Source organism: Clytia hemisphaerica, unplaced genomic scaffold, assembly GCF_902728285.1.
Source record: "Clytia hemisphaerica strain Z4C2 unplaced genomic scaffold, Clytia hemisphaerica genome assembly, whole genome shotgun sequence".
In the NCBI taxonomy this organism is placed as follows: Eukaryota; Metazoa; Cnidaria; class Hydrozoa; order Leptothecata; family Clytiidae; genus Clytia; species Clytia hemisphaerica.
The window spans coordinates 771449-789419 of record NW_027104529.1 but is presented as its reverse complement, the minus strand read 5'-3'; the positions used below and the strand labels follow the sequence as shown (position 1 = coordinate 789419).

Below are 17971 nucleotides of genomic sequence, written 5' to 3'. Positions count from 1 at the left end.
AACTCACAACTGGTCGAGGACAAAGTTCCAAAAGGATATGTTTCCATACGATTGGTATGTTGCTCACCGCAATTGGATTTAAAAATTCGAGAAGCATCACGGCATCTTCAGGAGCAAGGATTTCGTCACCAACACATATCTTTGCTGGGTGAAACTCCAAAATCCTTCGTCCCTGAAAAGGAAACCTCCCAGGGCAAAACCATTGACCAAGTAAGGCGAGTGATGATGAAATTGAACCATCGCATTCATAATGGCGCCATTTTTGAAAAGGAGCCAAACGGTATGTCATGAGATTTTCCTTTCGATTGTCATTTACTAGCTCAAACCTTAGAGGGGGGCTGTCTGCTTTTGCTTTGCTGTTTCTTCTATTTTCTCGTTCTTTAGCAACTTACGCTTTCAAATATCACTCTTCGATTGACGAATATCTCGAGACACTTTGTGCCAATCGAAAATTTGGCGAAAAGATTGACCTTCACAAAGAAAAGATCAGGTCGCACATGGAGGCAGAATTTGTTAAGGTATCAAATTATTGGATTTATTAAATCGTCTTTGAACCTAGATTTCAATTTTGAGAGTGTTATAAGATTTTGAATCGGTTTAATGGTTACTTCTACTAGGTGTTACCTTCCATCGAGATGGACTACGACTATATAGAAGTTGATGGTGGTTGGTTCTTCAAATTCTCAACAAAGGGCTTTGTAAAGGGACCATTCCATGAAGAGGAGTTAGGGAAAATCGCCCCGAGGTGCTACAAAAACTTCGATTGTAACGCTGAGTGTGATAGTGGATGCTTTGCAACGTCCGTGGAAAACAGTTTTCCAGAATTGAGAGAGCGTGTCAACTTATTAAACAAATTTTACCAGTGCTTATTGTGCTTCCAGTTCCCACACAAAGTACCACGAATCGTAACGAGTGGTAAGAATAGGTTAACGATTGGAGCGGCGTGAGTTGTGCCAACTTTCTAACTTTCTGAGGATAAACTGTATTTATTCAGGTATTTTTGATTCTGGGGAAATATTCGAGAGGGGATAATGTAATTTTGCATGTTTTGTTTATTCATAGTGTTTCGACTACAGCTCTCAGAATTTTTTTTCTTACCTTTCTTCAGGTAGCAATAACTCCGGAAAAACATCATGGGCCAACGTTCTTCTTGGGCTTATTCCACACAACAACGTTGCTATACTTAGCAAAGAGAAAACTTTTGGTTCAATGATAATAAATAAAAGAACAGAACTTTTGTTCATTGACGAGTGGGTCTATGAAACAATGGCTCCTGACCAGGTTAGTGTAAATTCTTTCCAATGACTGAATGAATACTAATTATTTTACATCTTACAGCTTATTTCTGTTTAGTTTTTGATATTAGATATGCTGAGGAGACCAAAGTATCTAGCAAAATCTGTCATTGTATGATAACGATTATGGAATTTAGTTATCTTTAACTTATTTTACAGGTCAAATCTATTCTACAAGGTGGTTACTTCAGCCAAGCGGTGAAAAACCAAAAGCCCAGAAGAACAAAAATGAATGGTGGCATCTACATCACCTGCCAGGCTATGCCAAAATTTGATTCGATCGACGTGGGTGCCGTGGACTGTCGTGTCCAAGAATTTACAACACGAAAGCTGGAAACAAAGGACATGACGGCACCAGCATGGATGCTGGAACACTCTTTTGAGTGTTTGATGTGGCTGGTAAACATGCTGGTGATCCATAGAGATCTCATAAAGCCTGAAGAACTTTTTTATGAGCGACCCCATGACGTCAGTGCGGGCGCTAGACTGAATATAGACATGACGGAAGAAAAAGCAAGGCAATTGATAGAGTGCACCGGGTCTACGGACGAGGAAGATGGTGAAATTGAAACAGGTAAACTTTCTGCTTTCAGACGTAGGGACTGTAGATATGCTCGTTACTTTTTTTTTAATTTTGACCAAATTAAGAGGAAGAGGGAGTCAAAAGTAAGGGTATAGGTTTAATACTGTCAAAACTAAAAACCATTTCAAATTATCTTTTTCTCTCTTTTAAGGCTACCATGTTCAAATGTTCAGTCCATTGTGGACCTTGTCCAATGAAACATCACCAGCGACAACACCATCTTCACAAGAAACAGCCTCACCGTTCTTTACAGGTGAGAGCTTTACATGTTGCCTTATTGATCAATTTGATGACTGGTACTTTCTTTGATGGTGTTTGTCTTTGTGTAACCTTTTCGATAAGATTCAACTCACATTTTCTATTCATTTGACTGGAATTCTTTCCATTTTGCACCAAATTGAGACACCTAGTCTATATGCAATATTTTAGGATGAATCTGATTCAATTTTTTTCATCTCAAAGGTCAAGAAGGTATGGAGGAAAGAAGCAGTGCCGACGTTGCGAGCACTGTATTCGCCTTCAGTCCACCGCGCGCCCCTTTGACGCCAATGACACCGGTGACGCCGCTTCCAACAACACCAGATTCCTTATGGGATGGTAAGACTACTTTTACGTCATATCTGAAATCTCTATTATTTGATTCTATGATGAACTTTTTTTCTAGCTTGTATTATGTCAATACGTACTTTGTCATTCTATTGCATCTCATTTTACATTTCAGATGATGAGTACTACTCTTGTGACGAGAACAGAGATTCCAGGCTTGGAAATGGCGAGGAAAATGAAAGTGACGGTAAGATTGTTTTCAATTTGCTTTATTTCTTGGCTATTTAATCTGACAAGGTGCACCATTCTATGTCATTTTCCCATATGACAGTCTCAACTTGAAATCTCATTTTCTTATTCTTCCTTTGCAAATTTTCATGTTTTATTTTCAGATTCTGAAATCCGTTTTGTGAAGTCGAATCGGACCAATCACGTTTGTATTTCAAGTGACGACGAAGAACCTGTCAATCCAACAATAGGTATGTGTTTGTTTTAATACTGCAATTTTTGATGATTTAACCTTCCCATCGTCCGCCTAGGATTATTTGATGAAAATAAAATGGGAATTTTCTTTTGTTTTAGTTGAATCCAAGGGTGACATTCGATACATTGAAACGATACTACCGTCAGACATATCAACGTTGGACTTATCTAACATCATTAATTTTTCTGGTGAGAATACTATGAAATCCTATAGCATATAATTGCATCAGGTTTAAAAAGCGTTTCCAATGATACATTTTCTTTTAGATTTAGTGTACACTTGACATTAACTAGTAACTTTTCTTTTGTTTTCCCACACTTATTTCCCATCATTTTCCCAATTTTACAGGTGTTTTGTATGCCTTAGAAACGATGATTTATTTTCTTTCTTTCTTCACTTTTTTAGAAACTGAAAATCGCAAACGGACAATGGAAGCAACGATTGATGAGATTGCAACTCCAAAAGTAAAGAGAATTTTGCAACTTTGGACTATTTGACAGAATATGACCTACCATCAGAATTTGGTAAGCAATTTACTACTTGATAAATAAACTTTACAGAATTTGTCTATGTATGAGTGATTGCAGTGATCTGATGGTTATTTACTTGACTTTTAGTTTTAAAGCATTTTATATTTACATTTTTCAGAAAGGAGATCTGTCACCACGTCGGTAACAAATCAAAACAGAGAAATCTGGTAAGTGTTTTTTTTCTTTTCTTTGTAACAATTTCAGTTGACTGGACTCGTCCATTTTGCCATCAAACTACTTGTGGTGATATGGTATGTTGTCATCGTGACGTAGTCACTGACATCCTTTTAAACTTGGCTATTTTTCAATTTCAGCAAAGACGTCTTCACCAGTCCTTCCCTTGAGAGAAATTAACCCAGGCACGCCCTTGCTCCAGTTATCCACGCCAGGTTAGTTTGCCATTCATGAAATCAAGCTTTTGTTCAATTTTCTAATCAAACATTGCAATGAATTTGACATACTGAATATTTTTCGGTTAACTTACTGGATTTACAGAAAAATCTGAATCTTATCTTTCCTTTTGTCTTCAGATAAGAATCATCGTGCGTTATACAACACAATCAAAAAGACATGTGGAGCAACACCTAACGATTTGTTACTGAACTCTTAGTGGACTCTTAACCGTTGCGTTTGATTTAATTTTTTATAGTTTGAAAAATTCAGAATAATTATATTTTCTGTAAAATTAGGAGAAATTTATAACAATGTACTGTTGCGTTTTTGTCTATTTTCATGTGGGGAAAATGGTAATATTTCTTTTTAGTTACGTTTTGAATGCATTTCACTTCGAATATTCCTTCTACTGGTCTTCAATATAATATATTTGAGTTTTGTAGATCGCATAGAATTTTAGTTTTAATTTATCGTAGGTCAATACTTTGTGTTTTAATGCCTAGTTTGTGCTAGGAAAAAATGAAAGAAAAATGAAAAAGATTTGACTCGGCTGCTGAATCAGCTGAGAATAATAGAATAAACTTCTTTGTTCTCATTGTTTCTCTAGTTTTTTTAAAGAATGCAATAGATGTTTCATTCATTTGATTCGTCCTTTAAAAAATGAAATGTAATGCTGTATCAATACTCGTTCCCAGTAGCTGCCACGCCCTTTAGAAAGACAATAGATTCAAACAACAGGGAAACAATAGTAGTTTTATGATATTTTCTTCTTGAATAAAATGGACAAAAAGATTTAGTAGACTTGAAAAATTTAATGCTATCTAACAATGAAGAACGACTTTAAAGACTAGAGGTCAATGGAGGTCTTGTCTTACATCACGTGACCTACCATCGAAATAGAATTGCCTTTTTTGAAATAACGAATAATAAAATCGGTCATGCTTTTTTATTTCCATCGATTCGAAGAGGCTCTGAATTTGTTTTTTTCTGGCATTTGTCGTCCGTTTGTCGTCTTTTAACGTGTGATACGACGAAATGATCCATTCCGCTGTAACAATTGGAGATACGCCATTACCTGAACAATGAAAAACAAAAAAATTTACTTTAAAGGGACAGTATAAAGAATACTGCAAAACAACCATCTCTCATTGACACTATTCAAAATTGTTCACTGAATAATTCTTTGACGTAAAGTGCAGGTGGTTCAATAATAAGTTACTTACCAAGTAGAAACCAGAACATGGTGGCGGTATCTCGATCCCCCAAAGGTCTCTTAAAAACATCAAACGATATTTCTCAGGCCAAAGAGATATCTTGGGCAACAGATCCAGGNCGAAAATTTCTTCCCTTAAGGTAAACAAGGTACGAAGAATAACATGAACATATTTATTTTTTATAAGCACTGCTTTTATAAGAAACTAACCAATAACTCGTAAAATAAAAATTATTTCTTGCTGGTAACTGTTTATTTCAAAGTAAACAAGGTGCGAATAATAACATGAACTGTACACTTTTTATAAGAACCGTTTTATAAGAAACTAATCAATAACTCGTAAAATAAAAATTATTTCTTGTCAGTAATTGTTTATTTCGAAGTAAACAAATTTCGCCTACAATTTGAACTACATGGGAAAAACAAGAAGTAGAGATTGAAGCTAATCTGAAATCTACTTTATATCGAGCCTTGATGAAACAATTTTACAAGAACAACGAGGCTTAAAATCTCTAAAAAAATAAGACCAATTTAACAACTATTGTTGTTTAATTTTTAAGAACTCTTATAAAGTATATGCTTATAAAAAATAAATATGCTCATATTGTGCGCCGTCCCTTGTTTACTTTGTAAGAACTAATATGTCACCGTCTATCAAGAGTTATTGATTTGATTCTTATAGAGTATATGCTTATAAGAAAAATAAATATGCTCATATTGTGCGCCGTCCCTTGTTTACTTTGTAAGAATTAATTACCTAAAGGTATATCACCATCTATCAAGAGTTATTGATTTGATTCTTATAAAGTAAATGCTTATAAGAAAAATTAATATGCTCATGTTGTACGCCAACGCTTGTTTACCTTGTAAGAACTAATTACCGAAGGGTATATCACCGTCTATCAAGAGTTATTGATTTGATTCTTATAAAGTATATGCTTATAAGAGAAATAAATATGCTCATATTGTACGCCAACCCTTGTTTACTTTGTAAGAACTAATTACCGAAAGGTATATCACCATCTATCAAGAGTTATTGATTTGATTCTTATAAAGAAAATGCCTATAAGAAAAATGAATATGCGCATATTGTGCGCTGTCCCTTGTTTACTATGTTACCGAAAGATATGTCACCGTCTATCAAGAGTTATTCGCTAGCGAAATTAACAAGGTACGAAGAATAACATGAACATATTTATTTTTATAAGCACTTTGTTATGAAAAAACAATTAATGATATGAAAATATTTTTGTCAACATTTTATCATTTCAAGAGGTAGTACCAAAATTGATGAACAATTTATAAGATGATATGATAAGAAAACATTGATTTGCTCTAAAACCACCTTCTACCTAGCTAGGAAACCTGTCCCCTCTGACTGAATTTCTTTTATAACACCTGCATTACATTCCAGCATGATATCTCAAGTGAAATTATTTTGAGTTAACTTCGGTATGTTTTTTGTTGTTGTTAGATAGAAAAAATACATAAAGATGAAAAAAAATGATTGGAACAATTTTCATTAGATTAAAAGATATTGATTCGTTTCTTATAAAGTTGATGCTGATAGGAAAAATGAAAATATTGAAATTGTATTCAAAATCCCATGTTTATATTGAAAGAACCAACTGTCAAAAGCCAATTTTCATTAGATTAAAATATATTGATTCGTTTCTTATAAAGTTGATGCTTAAAAGAAAAATGAAAATATTGAAATTGTTCAAAATCCCATGTTTGTATTGAAAGAGCCAACTGCCAAAAGCCGATTTTCATTAGATTAAAATGTATTGATTCGTTTCTTATAAAGTTGATGCTTATAAGAAAAATGAAAATATTGAAATTACTCAAAATCCCATGTTTGTATTGAAAGAACAAACTGCTGAAAGCCAATTTCCATTAGATTGAAAGATATTGATTCGTTTCTTCTAAAGTTGATGCTTATAAGAAAAATGAAAATGCTTATAATTATTCCCAATCCATGTTTGTATTGAAAGAACCAACTGCCAAAAGCCAATTTTCATTAGATTAAAATATATTGATTCGTTTCTTATAAAGTTAATGTTCATACTAAAGATATAAAACCTTTGTGTGATTTTCTGATTATTTTCTAAGTCTTTTTTCGAAACTTTTCTTCGTGGGAAACATATGCCGAAGTAAAAATCTAAATTACAAATTACAAATCTGCGCAGAGAAGTATTACATTTCTGCGCAAAATTTATTACAAATCTGCGCAGGTATTACAAATCTGCGCAAGTATTACAAATCTGCGCACAACAGAAACACAACGTTTTTGATGTAAAAATACTAACAAAATACTAAGAAAATTTTTTTCGCGTGTATTTAATTTCGCGGTTTTTAATTTTGATAAATTTAAACAGTATTAAATTTCGCGAAAATTGACCAAAAAACTCGCGAAATTAAGTACCCGCCAAAATTTGTAACACGCGAAAATATATACCAATATAGTAGTCCGGTTAATATTATTGATGTTTCATCTTTATTTTATCTAGTATTTTCAACACTTTCTCTCCTTGAGGTCAGATCTCTGATCTTCACCATATATATTTAGAAAAAAGAAAGCCTTTAAGGCCCTCTTACACGGAGCAATAATGAATTAAGATAAGATTTAAAATAATCACGAAACGATAATCTTATCTTATTGTGTCGTGTATCAAAGTTTAAAATAATAAAATCATTATCTTGATGACGTCGAACTCCCATTGTTCCGATTATTGTAGAGAAGTCGATTATAATCAAACTAGTTTGATTATAATCGACGAGCTTACGATATTCAAAACAAAAGAAAGGAAGAAAAATCTATCGATCTGGCTGTGTAAACAAAATATTCCATTCATTTGATCATGCAGCTAGTGTGTTTTGTGTTGTATTTTTTTGTGAAATTATTAAAAAGTGATAAAGACAGAAGTTCCTGTGTAGTTAGTCTGCATGTAGAGAGCTTTAACTGACGAAAAAAAGTCAAAATGGAAGAAGGAAATGATCAGTATACTCAACAATTGTTTCAGCAGTTTTTAGCGGAAAGGAGAAAAGCAAACCTTCAACAGCAGCAAAGGTAAAGCATTCCCCTTATTAGGCTTATTCTGACAAGCCAAGCATCTCTAGCAAAATCTCTTGACTATCTGACACTCTTTTCCTATAAAATTGAAATTATTGATGCGGTGGATTGATCTTAATTCATTTTGCATTTTCTGCAAACCTAAATTCTATGTAACCTAGGTTATGTATGCAGCTCTAAATGTAGCAATAATCATTTACTGATAATAAATCTCTACAGGAAATCTTTCTTTTCTTTCAGCGAATTAATGGAGCCTTTGTCATCTGCGATGACGACTGCGTCGGACGAAGCTCAAAGAGAACTACCATCTCGTATCTACACACCTGAACAACTCGATGATATGCAGTACGCGTTAGAAGAGCAACAAGAGCAGAATTATTCTACTGAATATCCACCTCCCCCTGACAATGAATCAGCCTCTAATCTTATCCTAACTCCAACAATAGATGCCAGGACAATTTCTGCAAAAGCTAAAGTCAAAGCACCAACCAAAAGACGTGGTCGACCACCCAAGAACCCTGCTGATGTGAGGGATTGGAGTGACGAAGAAGTAATGGTTTTAATCAATCTCTGGCAGACACACGAAAGTCTTTATAACACTAGTCACGAACTTTATTACAACAGAGACATACGTCAAATTACAATCGATAGTGTCACTGCAAAATTAGGTGAAAATGGAATAACTGCCACGTCCAAACAGGTGAATAAGAAGCTAACTGATCTAAGAACTTATTATGGGGCCCAGAGAAGGATGGTCGAAGGCTCAAAAGACGGTACTGGAAAATGAACAGCTACGTTATATGTTTCTCCATGGAAATTTTTCGATTCGTTGCATTTTTTACGAGACTCGTTTACACCACGTCAGACAACAAGCAATGCACCAAAAGATTTGGTTGTTAGTTCTGGCAGTACATCTACAGTTAATATTTCAGCCTACAATGAAAACAATGCACCTTCAGCAAAATCACTGAAATTGATGAAAGATGCAGAAATTAAGAACTTACATCAAGTAATGGCAAATGCTACAAATATATTGGGTCAACTTGCTCAACCTAAAGAAAAACCTGCCCAAGTTCAAAAGGATCAAGACGACTATTTTTGTGACTTGATAAGATCGATGATAGGAACAGTTCCAGAGACTGATTTGAAATCAAACATGCGATTGGAGATCCAGCAAGTTATCTTGAACTATAAGCGTATGATTGCTAGTCAAAACGTATGATTACTAAATAAACGTTTTTGAAACTTGTTCTTGTAGTTGTTACTTAGCATAGCTTCTTTTGTATTTGAAAAAAGAAAAGTAAAGTATCTTTTGTTTTAATTTATGTCTTTTTACTTGAAAATCAGAAAATATTATAGTAGCTGTATTTACAAAGACTGCGATTTTGCCTCTGAAAATCTTAAAAATATCTTTAATCTGATACTAAATCATATTCCACTGCCATTGAACTTGTCCAGGTCCAAAAAAATGATCAGCAAACATTTCCCGAACTTGGCTAGCTGTACGATTATATGCGTTGTTTCTTCTATTTCGTTGCAATTCGAGGAAAGCCAAGTCAGCTAAATTTTGCTCACGCCATGCTCCTTCAGTTACTTCACCGGTTTCCTCGTTGACTTCGTCGATAAAGCCCTCTGGTGTATAAGAGTCGGTTGAGAGTTCCCTAAGCATATTATGAATTACAAGTGAAGCAAGTGTGATCGTTACAGCCTTGTCAGGATCAAGTGGGATTTTGGTCAAAAAGATTCGAAATCTACTTGCCAAAATGCCGAATGCATTTTCAGTAACTCTCTGGAAACGAGATAAACGATAGTTGAAAACACGACTTCTAAGTGTAAGGCCTTGTTGACTGTAAGGTTTGAGACAGTGGACACCCAAAGGAAAAGCTTCATCTCCAACAAATACATAGGGAACAGGGACTGATTCATGATTAATGTAATTGGGATCGTTAGAACTTGGCAGTAATCTTGGCTCAGGAATACCCAGATTACCGCTTTCTAATGCCTTATAGAAGGAACAATTTCGGTAAACGCCCCCGTCACTAATACGCCCTTGACAGACAACGTCTGCAAAAATGAATTTGTAATCGTGATCAACAAGTGCCAGTAGAACAATGGAGAAGAAACCTTTGTAGTTGTAAAATTCGGACCCACTCCCTTTCTGGTGGGCAATTGCAATATGTTTCCCATCTGCTGCCCCAAAACAGTTAGGGAACTGCCAACGATCCTCTACTTGTTTCGTGATCTTAAGCCATTCAGCAGGATTGGATGGTAAAGACATATACCTTCCCTTCAAAGTTTTCCATATAACGTCACACACCTCAGGAATGAAAATGCTGATAGTGCTTTCGTGTACTCGAAACTGGTATTGAAGGGATTCGTATGACTCTCCAGTTGCTAGAAAACGCAAGGTGATAGCAAGCTTCTGATCAGCTGATATAGGGTTTCGCATCAGTGTTGTTTGTTTGGTAATGAACGGTCGAATGTGGGAAAGCAGCTCCTAGTAAAAGGAAATGTGGACCATTTAAGACACGTCGCAAAGATTGGAAAAAAATCTGAAAAGTTGATATAAGAATGATGATACACGATCAAAGACTCTGATAAAATGCTTTCTTCGGTAAAAAATTTATAATTTCTTTAGTTCTTACCTGGAAAGTAGCAGTATTCATTCGCAGAAATTTTCTATAGTTTTCAATATCAGTGAGTTTAAGCTCATTAAGGATATTATTATAAGCTCCTTTCTCTTCTCTTTTTAAAAGCCATTCCTTCACCCAAATCGTTCTGTTTCTTCTTTTCTTCACTTTTTTTTTCAAAAGTTCAGCACTACAAACGATCACAAGAGTTGCACAAGCAGCAGCACAAACCTTCTCCTGCTCATCCATTATTGTAAATGAGGACTATTGCTCTGTGTATCAAATCAAAAACATTTAGAAAATATAGTACAGAAAGATATTGATTATTGTTATCTTTACGTGTATGAAAATGTAACAATTATAAATTCTTATCTTATCTTAATTCATTATTGCTCCGTGTAAGAGGGCCTTTAAACAAAATACATCTCTTCTGAGTTTAAATAAAAGATTGTCTCGATCTCATGTTCTTTGTGTTTTTCCTGTATTTGCGGAATTTAATTTCGCAATTTTGGGTCCGCAAAAACTCTCCACTTTAAAAATTGTCGGATTTGTCACTTTTTTGTTTACATCTGGAGTCTTTTACTACCTAATACGTACAAATTTTCGCCCTTTTTGCGAAAGAAAATGTCTTAAATTTACGTTAAATTAATAGGTCGATAGGTGAATCGATCGTTAAAGATTTTGTTTCCAGCTGTTGGTAGTGCTTAGGTCTTTTGATCATTTTTAGGCCAAATACTGACAGTAAATACTCGTCCAAAACTAATACTCTAGGCGCTGGGGAAACTTTTGTATGCAAATCACTGCGTACAGTTGGAACCTTTTGATTCGTGTTATGTATGGTCTAAAATTTCAAAAAAATACACTGAATAATATACTTATTGTATGTCTAATTACGTGTAGACATATCATAGAAAGTGAAAGCTTTTATTGGCTTTAGTTATCCTCATTCGTGGAATTGAAAATTTCAAAATTTTGCAATTATTAAATGCCTCCTCGCCCTTTAATAACAAATAAATAATGTCGTACCTGAAGGTATGCTTCAAAAAACTTAAATCATTTATACAGATGAGGAATCAGCGCCAACAGAGACATAACGAAAGCAATATGTATAAATATTAAAACATTGATTATGATAGACGAAGGGCTTTTACTAGGGTATTTAAAATATTCTATAAGAGTATTTTATATGAAATGAGGCAAGGTAAAATGATTAAAGAATAATTGATACCTTTATGATGATTTCAATGACGGTTAGTGTAAAACACAGGTCACGGGTCATGGGTCACAGGTCACAGGTCATACAAATTACAGACCAGAAAACTGTAACGCACTCGTAACATACAACTCATAACATCAGTTCTTGAAAATATTATATGTAATGGAAATGTAATATCAGAATATGTTATCTAGAAGACTTAAACGACAAATCATCAACCCCAAATATTGACAACAAATGACACTTAAATTATGTAAATGATGATGTTATCCCAAAGTATTTTCTCCGACAAATATGCCAGAACATACGAAATGCCAAAAAAAACAGAGGTTATGCTTTTCTCATAGCTGGCAAACGGGTCTGTAATTTAAGGAGTCTACTCCTACTAAAATAAACCATATAATCAATAGTAAATAGCCCTTTACATTAATATACATACATCTTTTTTAGTTTGACTGAAAATCAGCAATTTTTTGAAAAATAAGTGGATTAATTGATAGGAATTAATAGCTGAAAAATTCAGGTTTAGCAGTAACAGACTTATTGCCTATATTTTCATCAGCTTTATCAGTCTCAGTCAGAGGAGTCTGAATGAAATTCATAGGGTACTAGATATACTACTATGCCAAGTATATCCTATTCCAAGATCTTCTTTATATTTTTTATGGTGAAATCAATATCTGTACCAGGAATCTTTCTCCATTTTTGTAAACAAGTTTAAATTCATTTTTACTCTTTCCTTCTAGAGCTTTTCTGTTATATCCTTGAAACTTTTCAAAAATGGCTGCTTTCAGCTGATATGCATTCCAGTCCACTTTTACAATGACCGGAAGGAAGTCTTGTGGATCTGCCTTGCTTTATATTGTCATCATTGTTTATATCATCATCGAGACCAAAGAAGCATAGATTGTACTTTGTTCTCTTCCATCCACCTTATTCTTCTTTGGCATTGACATTTTCTTGTGTTTCAATACTTTCTTTTGTTTTTGGTTTTTGATCGTCCTGGTCTTGAAAGACACCAGGGTCTTTGGTAGTTGAGCAAATGCATTTTCCAGACCACACTTCTGAGAGTAGTAAAACAATTAGTGAGAGCCACTATGTTCGGAAAGCATCCTTCCTGTGCGGAGATTTGTTAAAAGCAAACTAACTTTTTTAAATGATTAATTAGGTCCATATGATCACAAAAACGAGTGGTGAGAAAAGTTTTGACCATTCTGCTGGTCCCCACGTGACGTCATCACTTTTGCTGGGGCTTGAAAATGAATGTGAAAATTAGAAGCTCATATATGGCTCAAATGAAACATATTTATCCAAGGATTCCAAAGAATATCATAACATATACCTGAAAATCAATATTTGAGAAGCTATAAAGGAATATAGTTTAACAGAGGTTGGTAGCTATTAACAGATTAATTGAACCTGTTTAATCTGAATAAGAAGCTATATTTTTGGTTTTGAGTGTAAGTATACTGATTGGTGTATCTTCTGAGGTATGTATTTTCATTGGATTTATATCACTTGAGAATGTTGTGCTTTTCCAAATTTGTTTGGCTAGGGCGGATATGATAAAAAAGGAGAACTTTGTTAGGGGGTAAAGAAAGAGGGATCCCAAAATACAATAGTATTTTTATGTTTCAAATAATTAGCCATATAACTTTAATTTAGTCCAGCAGTGAAGTAAGACTCATTTGTATTCTTCTCTGGCATCTGACTGAGAGACTAGAGATAGTACTTGGTTGAGCAATTATTCCCCAGTCAGGTAGTTCCCTCAATGGGAAAAAGTGTAATCTTTGAGATCCAGCAATTCAGGAATAAAGTTTATGACTCTCCGAACGTAGTTATTTCCGTAGAAATCAGGGTTGGTTGTGGGTGGTAGACGGAAAACTTACCAAAGGCCTTCAGTCTCGAAGTCCACAAAAACCAGTCAAATCTTCAAACTGGTGTGGAGTCACTTAGAATTTGATTTAATTTATTGATTCTGTTTGATTAAGATATAATCTAAGAGACATTTTACGGGCGTTTTATAGAGAGAAGAAAATGGGAAGATCTAAACAAGGACAAATCAACCGTAAATTAAACAAAAAGAAAAAAGTCAAGCAACAACTTGCTTTAGCCAAAACTGAAAACATCAAAATCAAAGATCAAAGTGAAAAAATAAAAAATGAAAATAATGAAATAAAAGATGAAAATGTGAAAATCAAGGGTGAGATCGTGAAGATCAAAGATGAAAAATCAAAAGTTTTACATGAAAATACAAAAATAACAAAATCTTTAAAGATCACTAAAAAAGAACTTCAAGATGTCAAGAAAAAACTTTATCATCATTCCGATTATTTGACCTCTGTTTCCAAAAAACATGCTACTGCTGAAAAAGATAAATCTTTCAATACCAAGGAAAATGAACTTTCTGAAGATGTTGTTCAGGTTTCTGAAAATAAACTTGGTGAGGGGACATTTGGTAAGGTTGTGGTTGGTTGTATGACCCAGCTTGGTATAAATTGTGCTATTAAGTCAGGGAAGAAACATTTTGATGCATATTGTGAAGCTACTTTCCTTCAAAGACTGCAAGGGTCAAGGTTTTTCCCATATTTGTTCGGAATTTTCAATAACATGCTTGTTATGGAGTACATTTGTTTTTCTGATGGTGCGCTAACTATTTATAAAGCCAGAATTGATCATTTGTTTAACCAAGCATCATGGACAAAGATTTGCTACCAAATGTTTAAGGCACTTGTCTACATTCACCGTAAAGGATTCTTACACAATGATATTAAAAGCAATAATATTTTGTTACGATCAGATTCTACTCCAGTTATAATAGATTTTGGAAAATCCACTCTGCGCTCTCAACCTCAAGAATATAGACTTACAAGTGAACAGAAAGAGCGTTATAATGTGAGGTACCCATATTTAGCTCATGAACTAAGGAATGGTTCTGGTTTGAAAACATCTACAAGGACAGACATTTTTTCTCTTGGTTTTGTTTTCAATTTTGTTGCTGATAAGGAAAATATGCTGTTGCAAGGTTTACAGAAGTCAATGCAAGAGATTTGCCCAGCCAAGAGAATTACTTCCCCTCTTATTTTAAAGGAATTTCAACACTGGGAGAGAAAACTTATGTAATTTTTAAAACATTTTCAATGGACATGATTAGCCTAAAAGCTCTGACAATTTTATTTCATCAAACATTTTCAATTTATTTTTCAAATTTTGAATAGTGGTTCACGAAGGCAAGTTATTGCAAGGCTTTCCTTTTTTATTTTAATAGCTTTCTCTTTGATCTTTCTTCAGATTATTTTTTTTTCAAATTACGTAGTGGTTCTAATTTCAAGGTCTCCTTTTTTTATTTTAATAAATTTCCGAGTTTCTCTTTGATTGTTCTCCAGCATAACTTTTCTTTCAAATTACGTAGTGGTTCATGGTCATCACTTGTGGTGGCAAGAATAGGCATGGTCATTTCGATGGCAAGCTTTACGTAATTTCAAGGTTTCCTTTTTTTATTTTAATAACTTTCAAGGTTTCTCTTCATTTTGTCTCCAGAATAATTTTTCTTTCAAATTACGAATGAAGCAATCTGCAGACATCTTCGTCAACAACCTAAACACCCTCTCCAGAGCATCGAGAAAAGACTTTGAGAATGCCTTCATGACCCTCGATATCACTGCAATTAATTCACTCAGAGACAATCTATTCATATACTTTTACAACCACTTCTCTGAGGACATACTTCAAACAAATGGATTCGTACTCACTGACACAGACCCAAAACTTTGTTTGAGAAAGAGAACTAGCTTGAAATGTGCAATAGAAGACATTTACAAAATCGGATTGAGCATAAGGTTCTCAAGAAGCTAGCAAGTGACATCACAAAAAGCAGCAAACCAAACAATAATATTAACACCAACACCAACATAGTCGATAAGAACAGTGCAGATTTACTGAATAAGATAACAGAACTATCAAACAAGGTTACCTCACTGGATGGAAAGCTGACAGAAATCCTTAAGGAAAACAAAAACTTGAGTAGAAAGATCTCTGAGCTTGAGAGAAAAACTCCATCGAGCAACCACCATCAATGTACAATACTGAAGGACATACCCCTTGATCAGATATCTCCAGAAGTGAGCTTCCTACCACAACAACCAAGATTTCCAGGCCCATCGAATATGATACCATCCACTCCCCAAATCAACAACCATCATCAAACTGGCGGGAAACCATCATATTCACAGATAGTAATGGATACCCCGAAAACCACAAAACCGGCTCTAAGGACCACGGAAGAATCAAACCCCAATCTGAAACCACCAAACGCGAGACAACAACCACGTCAACCTATCTTTGGGAAAAAGGAAACCACAACCAAGCGAATCGCTGGCCCATCGAGACCACTCTCTTTCTTTGTGGGCGGCTTTGACCTTAACCTAACGGAGGACGAGATCTGTTGGACACTGAAGGAGGAAAGCGGATTAGAGATTAGAGACATTCAACTAAATAAAGCTAACAAATACAACAAGTCATTTAAAATTGACATAGACTTTAAGCAGAAAGATATTGCCATGAACCCGAACACATGGTTTCAAGGTTTGGTTGTCAGACCGTTCCGTAAACCTAAGTCTGCATACAGACCCACACATCACCCCAAATCAAACCCATCCGAGCAACACAGAGAATCAGAGCATGATAACAACCAAAGGAATACAGGCAATCGAAACCATTATGACAGCTTCAACCATACCCCTCAATACCGTTTAAATGGATTCTTGCAACAGTAACCTTATAACATTGAACTGTAATGGTATCAAAGCCAACTTTGTATATGTGAATAACTTAATAACAAACAATGACTTTATTTTTCTATCAGAGCTATGGATCACCACAGCAGAAAAACACATCCTACACAATTTCAATAAAGACTTTCACTTATTCTTTGTACCAGCTTCAGAAGGGCATCACTGGTCGACCACATGGAGGATCTGCCCTACTACTAAGAAGAACCAAAGTATCCAACCCCGAACTGATACTAGAAGAGGATTTTACCATCATTGTCAAATCATTGGTAGGCTCCATTGATATTCTTTTTATTGGAGTTTATTTACAGTGTGTATCAAACAAAGAAAACTACCGAGATACTTTTTCATCCCAACTAGCATCTATTGGTGGAATCATCAACCATTTCGAGGACACCTCTGAAATTATTGCTTTTGGGGACTTTCAGACCTGCCCATCAAACCATGCATCAGTCAGACTCTCTAAACCCAACCCACTTACACCGATACTCAACGACTTTATCGAGCTCTACCACCTAACTCCCATCGACATCACCCAGGGAAGCGGTCCCAATTTCACTTATCACCATGCCTCACTCGATAATAAATCATACATTGACCACATCATCATCTCACATGGGCTCAATATCTCTGCAAGGAACACGCATGTTCTAGACGGTCACCCTATCAATGTGAGCGACCACCTGCCAGTCAAATCAACATTCAGCTTCCCCGCTTCAAATCTGTTTCTGTTTTGCCGTACTGCTAAATTATTCTGAGCGGCTAATCTAGTGTAGTGGTCGTGAATGTTTCTAGCGAGATTTACACGCTCACAAATATATTCGGGAGCAAGATTGTTAATCTTGCTCCCGAATATATTTGTGAGCGTGTAAATCTCGCAATCACTCGTAAACGAAAAACTACCTACCTACATAGAAAATGACGACGAAAACAATATCAAGCAGATACAATCTATTCTGAAAAACTGTGCCCTCCAGGCGTACAATGACAATAAATCTGATAGAGACTTTCATCAAATCAAAACGAAACCGTGGTGGAACCAAGAACTGTCGCAGAAAAGAAAAATTCTTCAGAGTAAATTTAATGACTGGAAGGCAGATGGATTCCAAAAGGACCCTGAAAACGTATTCTTCTGCCGATACCTACTAGCAAGAAAAGACTTTCGGTCACTAGTCAAGAAATGCAAAAATCAGGCTGTGGCAGACCATTACATCAACA

The 17971-nt window shown here is 35.0% G+C and overlaps 3 protein-coding genes and 1 long non-coding RNA gene across 4 annotated transcripts; 2 read left to right on the top strand and 2 right to left on the bottom strand.

Moving 5' to 3' along the window:
* LOC136822138 (uncharacterized) lies at positions 1-3827 on the top strand. Its single transcript, XM_067078369.1, has 13 exons — positions 1-280; positions 385-518; positions 618-915; positions 1109-1281; positions 1455-1869; positions 2030-2131; positions 2341-2475; positions 2600-2671; positions 2817-2903; positions 3007-3096; positions 3314-3432; positions 3557-3605; positions 3753-3827. Exons 1-11 carry the CDS (start codon positions 223-225, stop codon positions 3403-3405), a joined length of 1656 nt encoding a protein of 551 aa, XP_066934470.1. The 5' UTR covers positions 1-222; the 3' UTR covers positions 3406-3432; positions 3557-3605; positions 3753-3827.
* A 753-nt stretch (positions 3828-4580) lies between these two features.
* Positions 4581-5103, bottom strand: LOC136822162 (uncharacterized). The gene is made up of 2 exons (XR_010848869.1): positions 5055-5103; positions 4581-4906 (listed from the first exon to the last, which is right to left on the bottom strand). It is a non-coding gene; the product is annotated as an uncharacterized lncRNA (long non-coding RNA).
* A 4437-nt stretch (positions 5104-9540) lies between these two features.
* Positions 9541-10996, bottom strand: LOC136822199 (uncharacterized). Its single transcript, XM_067078441.1, has 2 exons — positions 10763-10996; positions 9541-10614 (listed from the first exon to the last, which is right to left on the bottom strand). Exons 1-2 carry the CDS (start codon positions 10994-10996, stop codon positions 9541-9543), a joined length of 1308 nt encoding a protein of 435 aa, XP_066934542.1.
* Positions 10997-14000: 3004 nt separating this feature from the next.
* Positions 14001-15086, top strand: LOC136822198 (casein kinase I-like). The gene has a single exon (XM_067078440.1). The coding sequence runs from the start codon at positions 14001-14003 to the stop codon at positions 15084-15086; it is 1086 nt and encodes a 361-aa protein (XP_066934541.1).
* The last annotated feature ends 2885 nt before the right edge of the window (positions 15087-17971 follow it).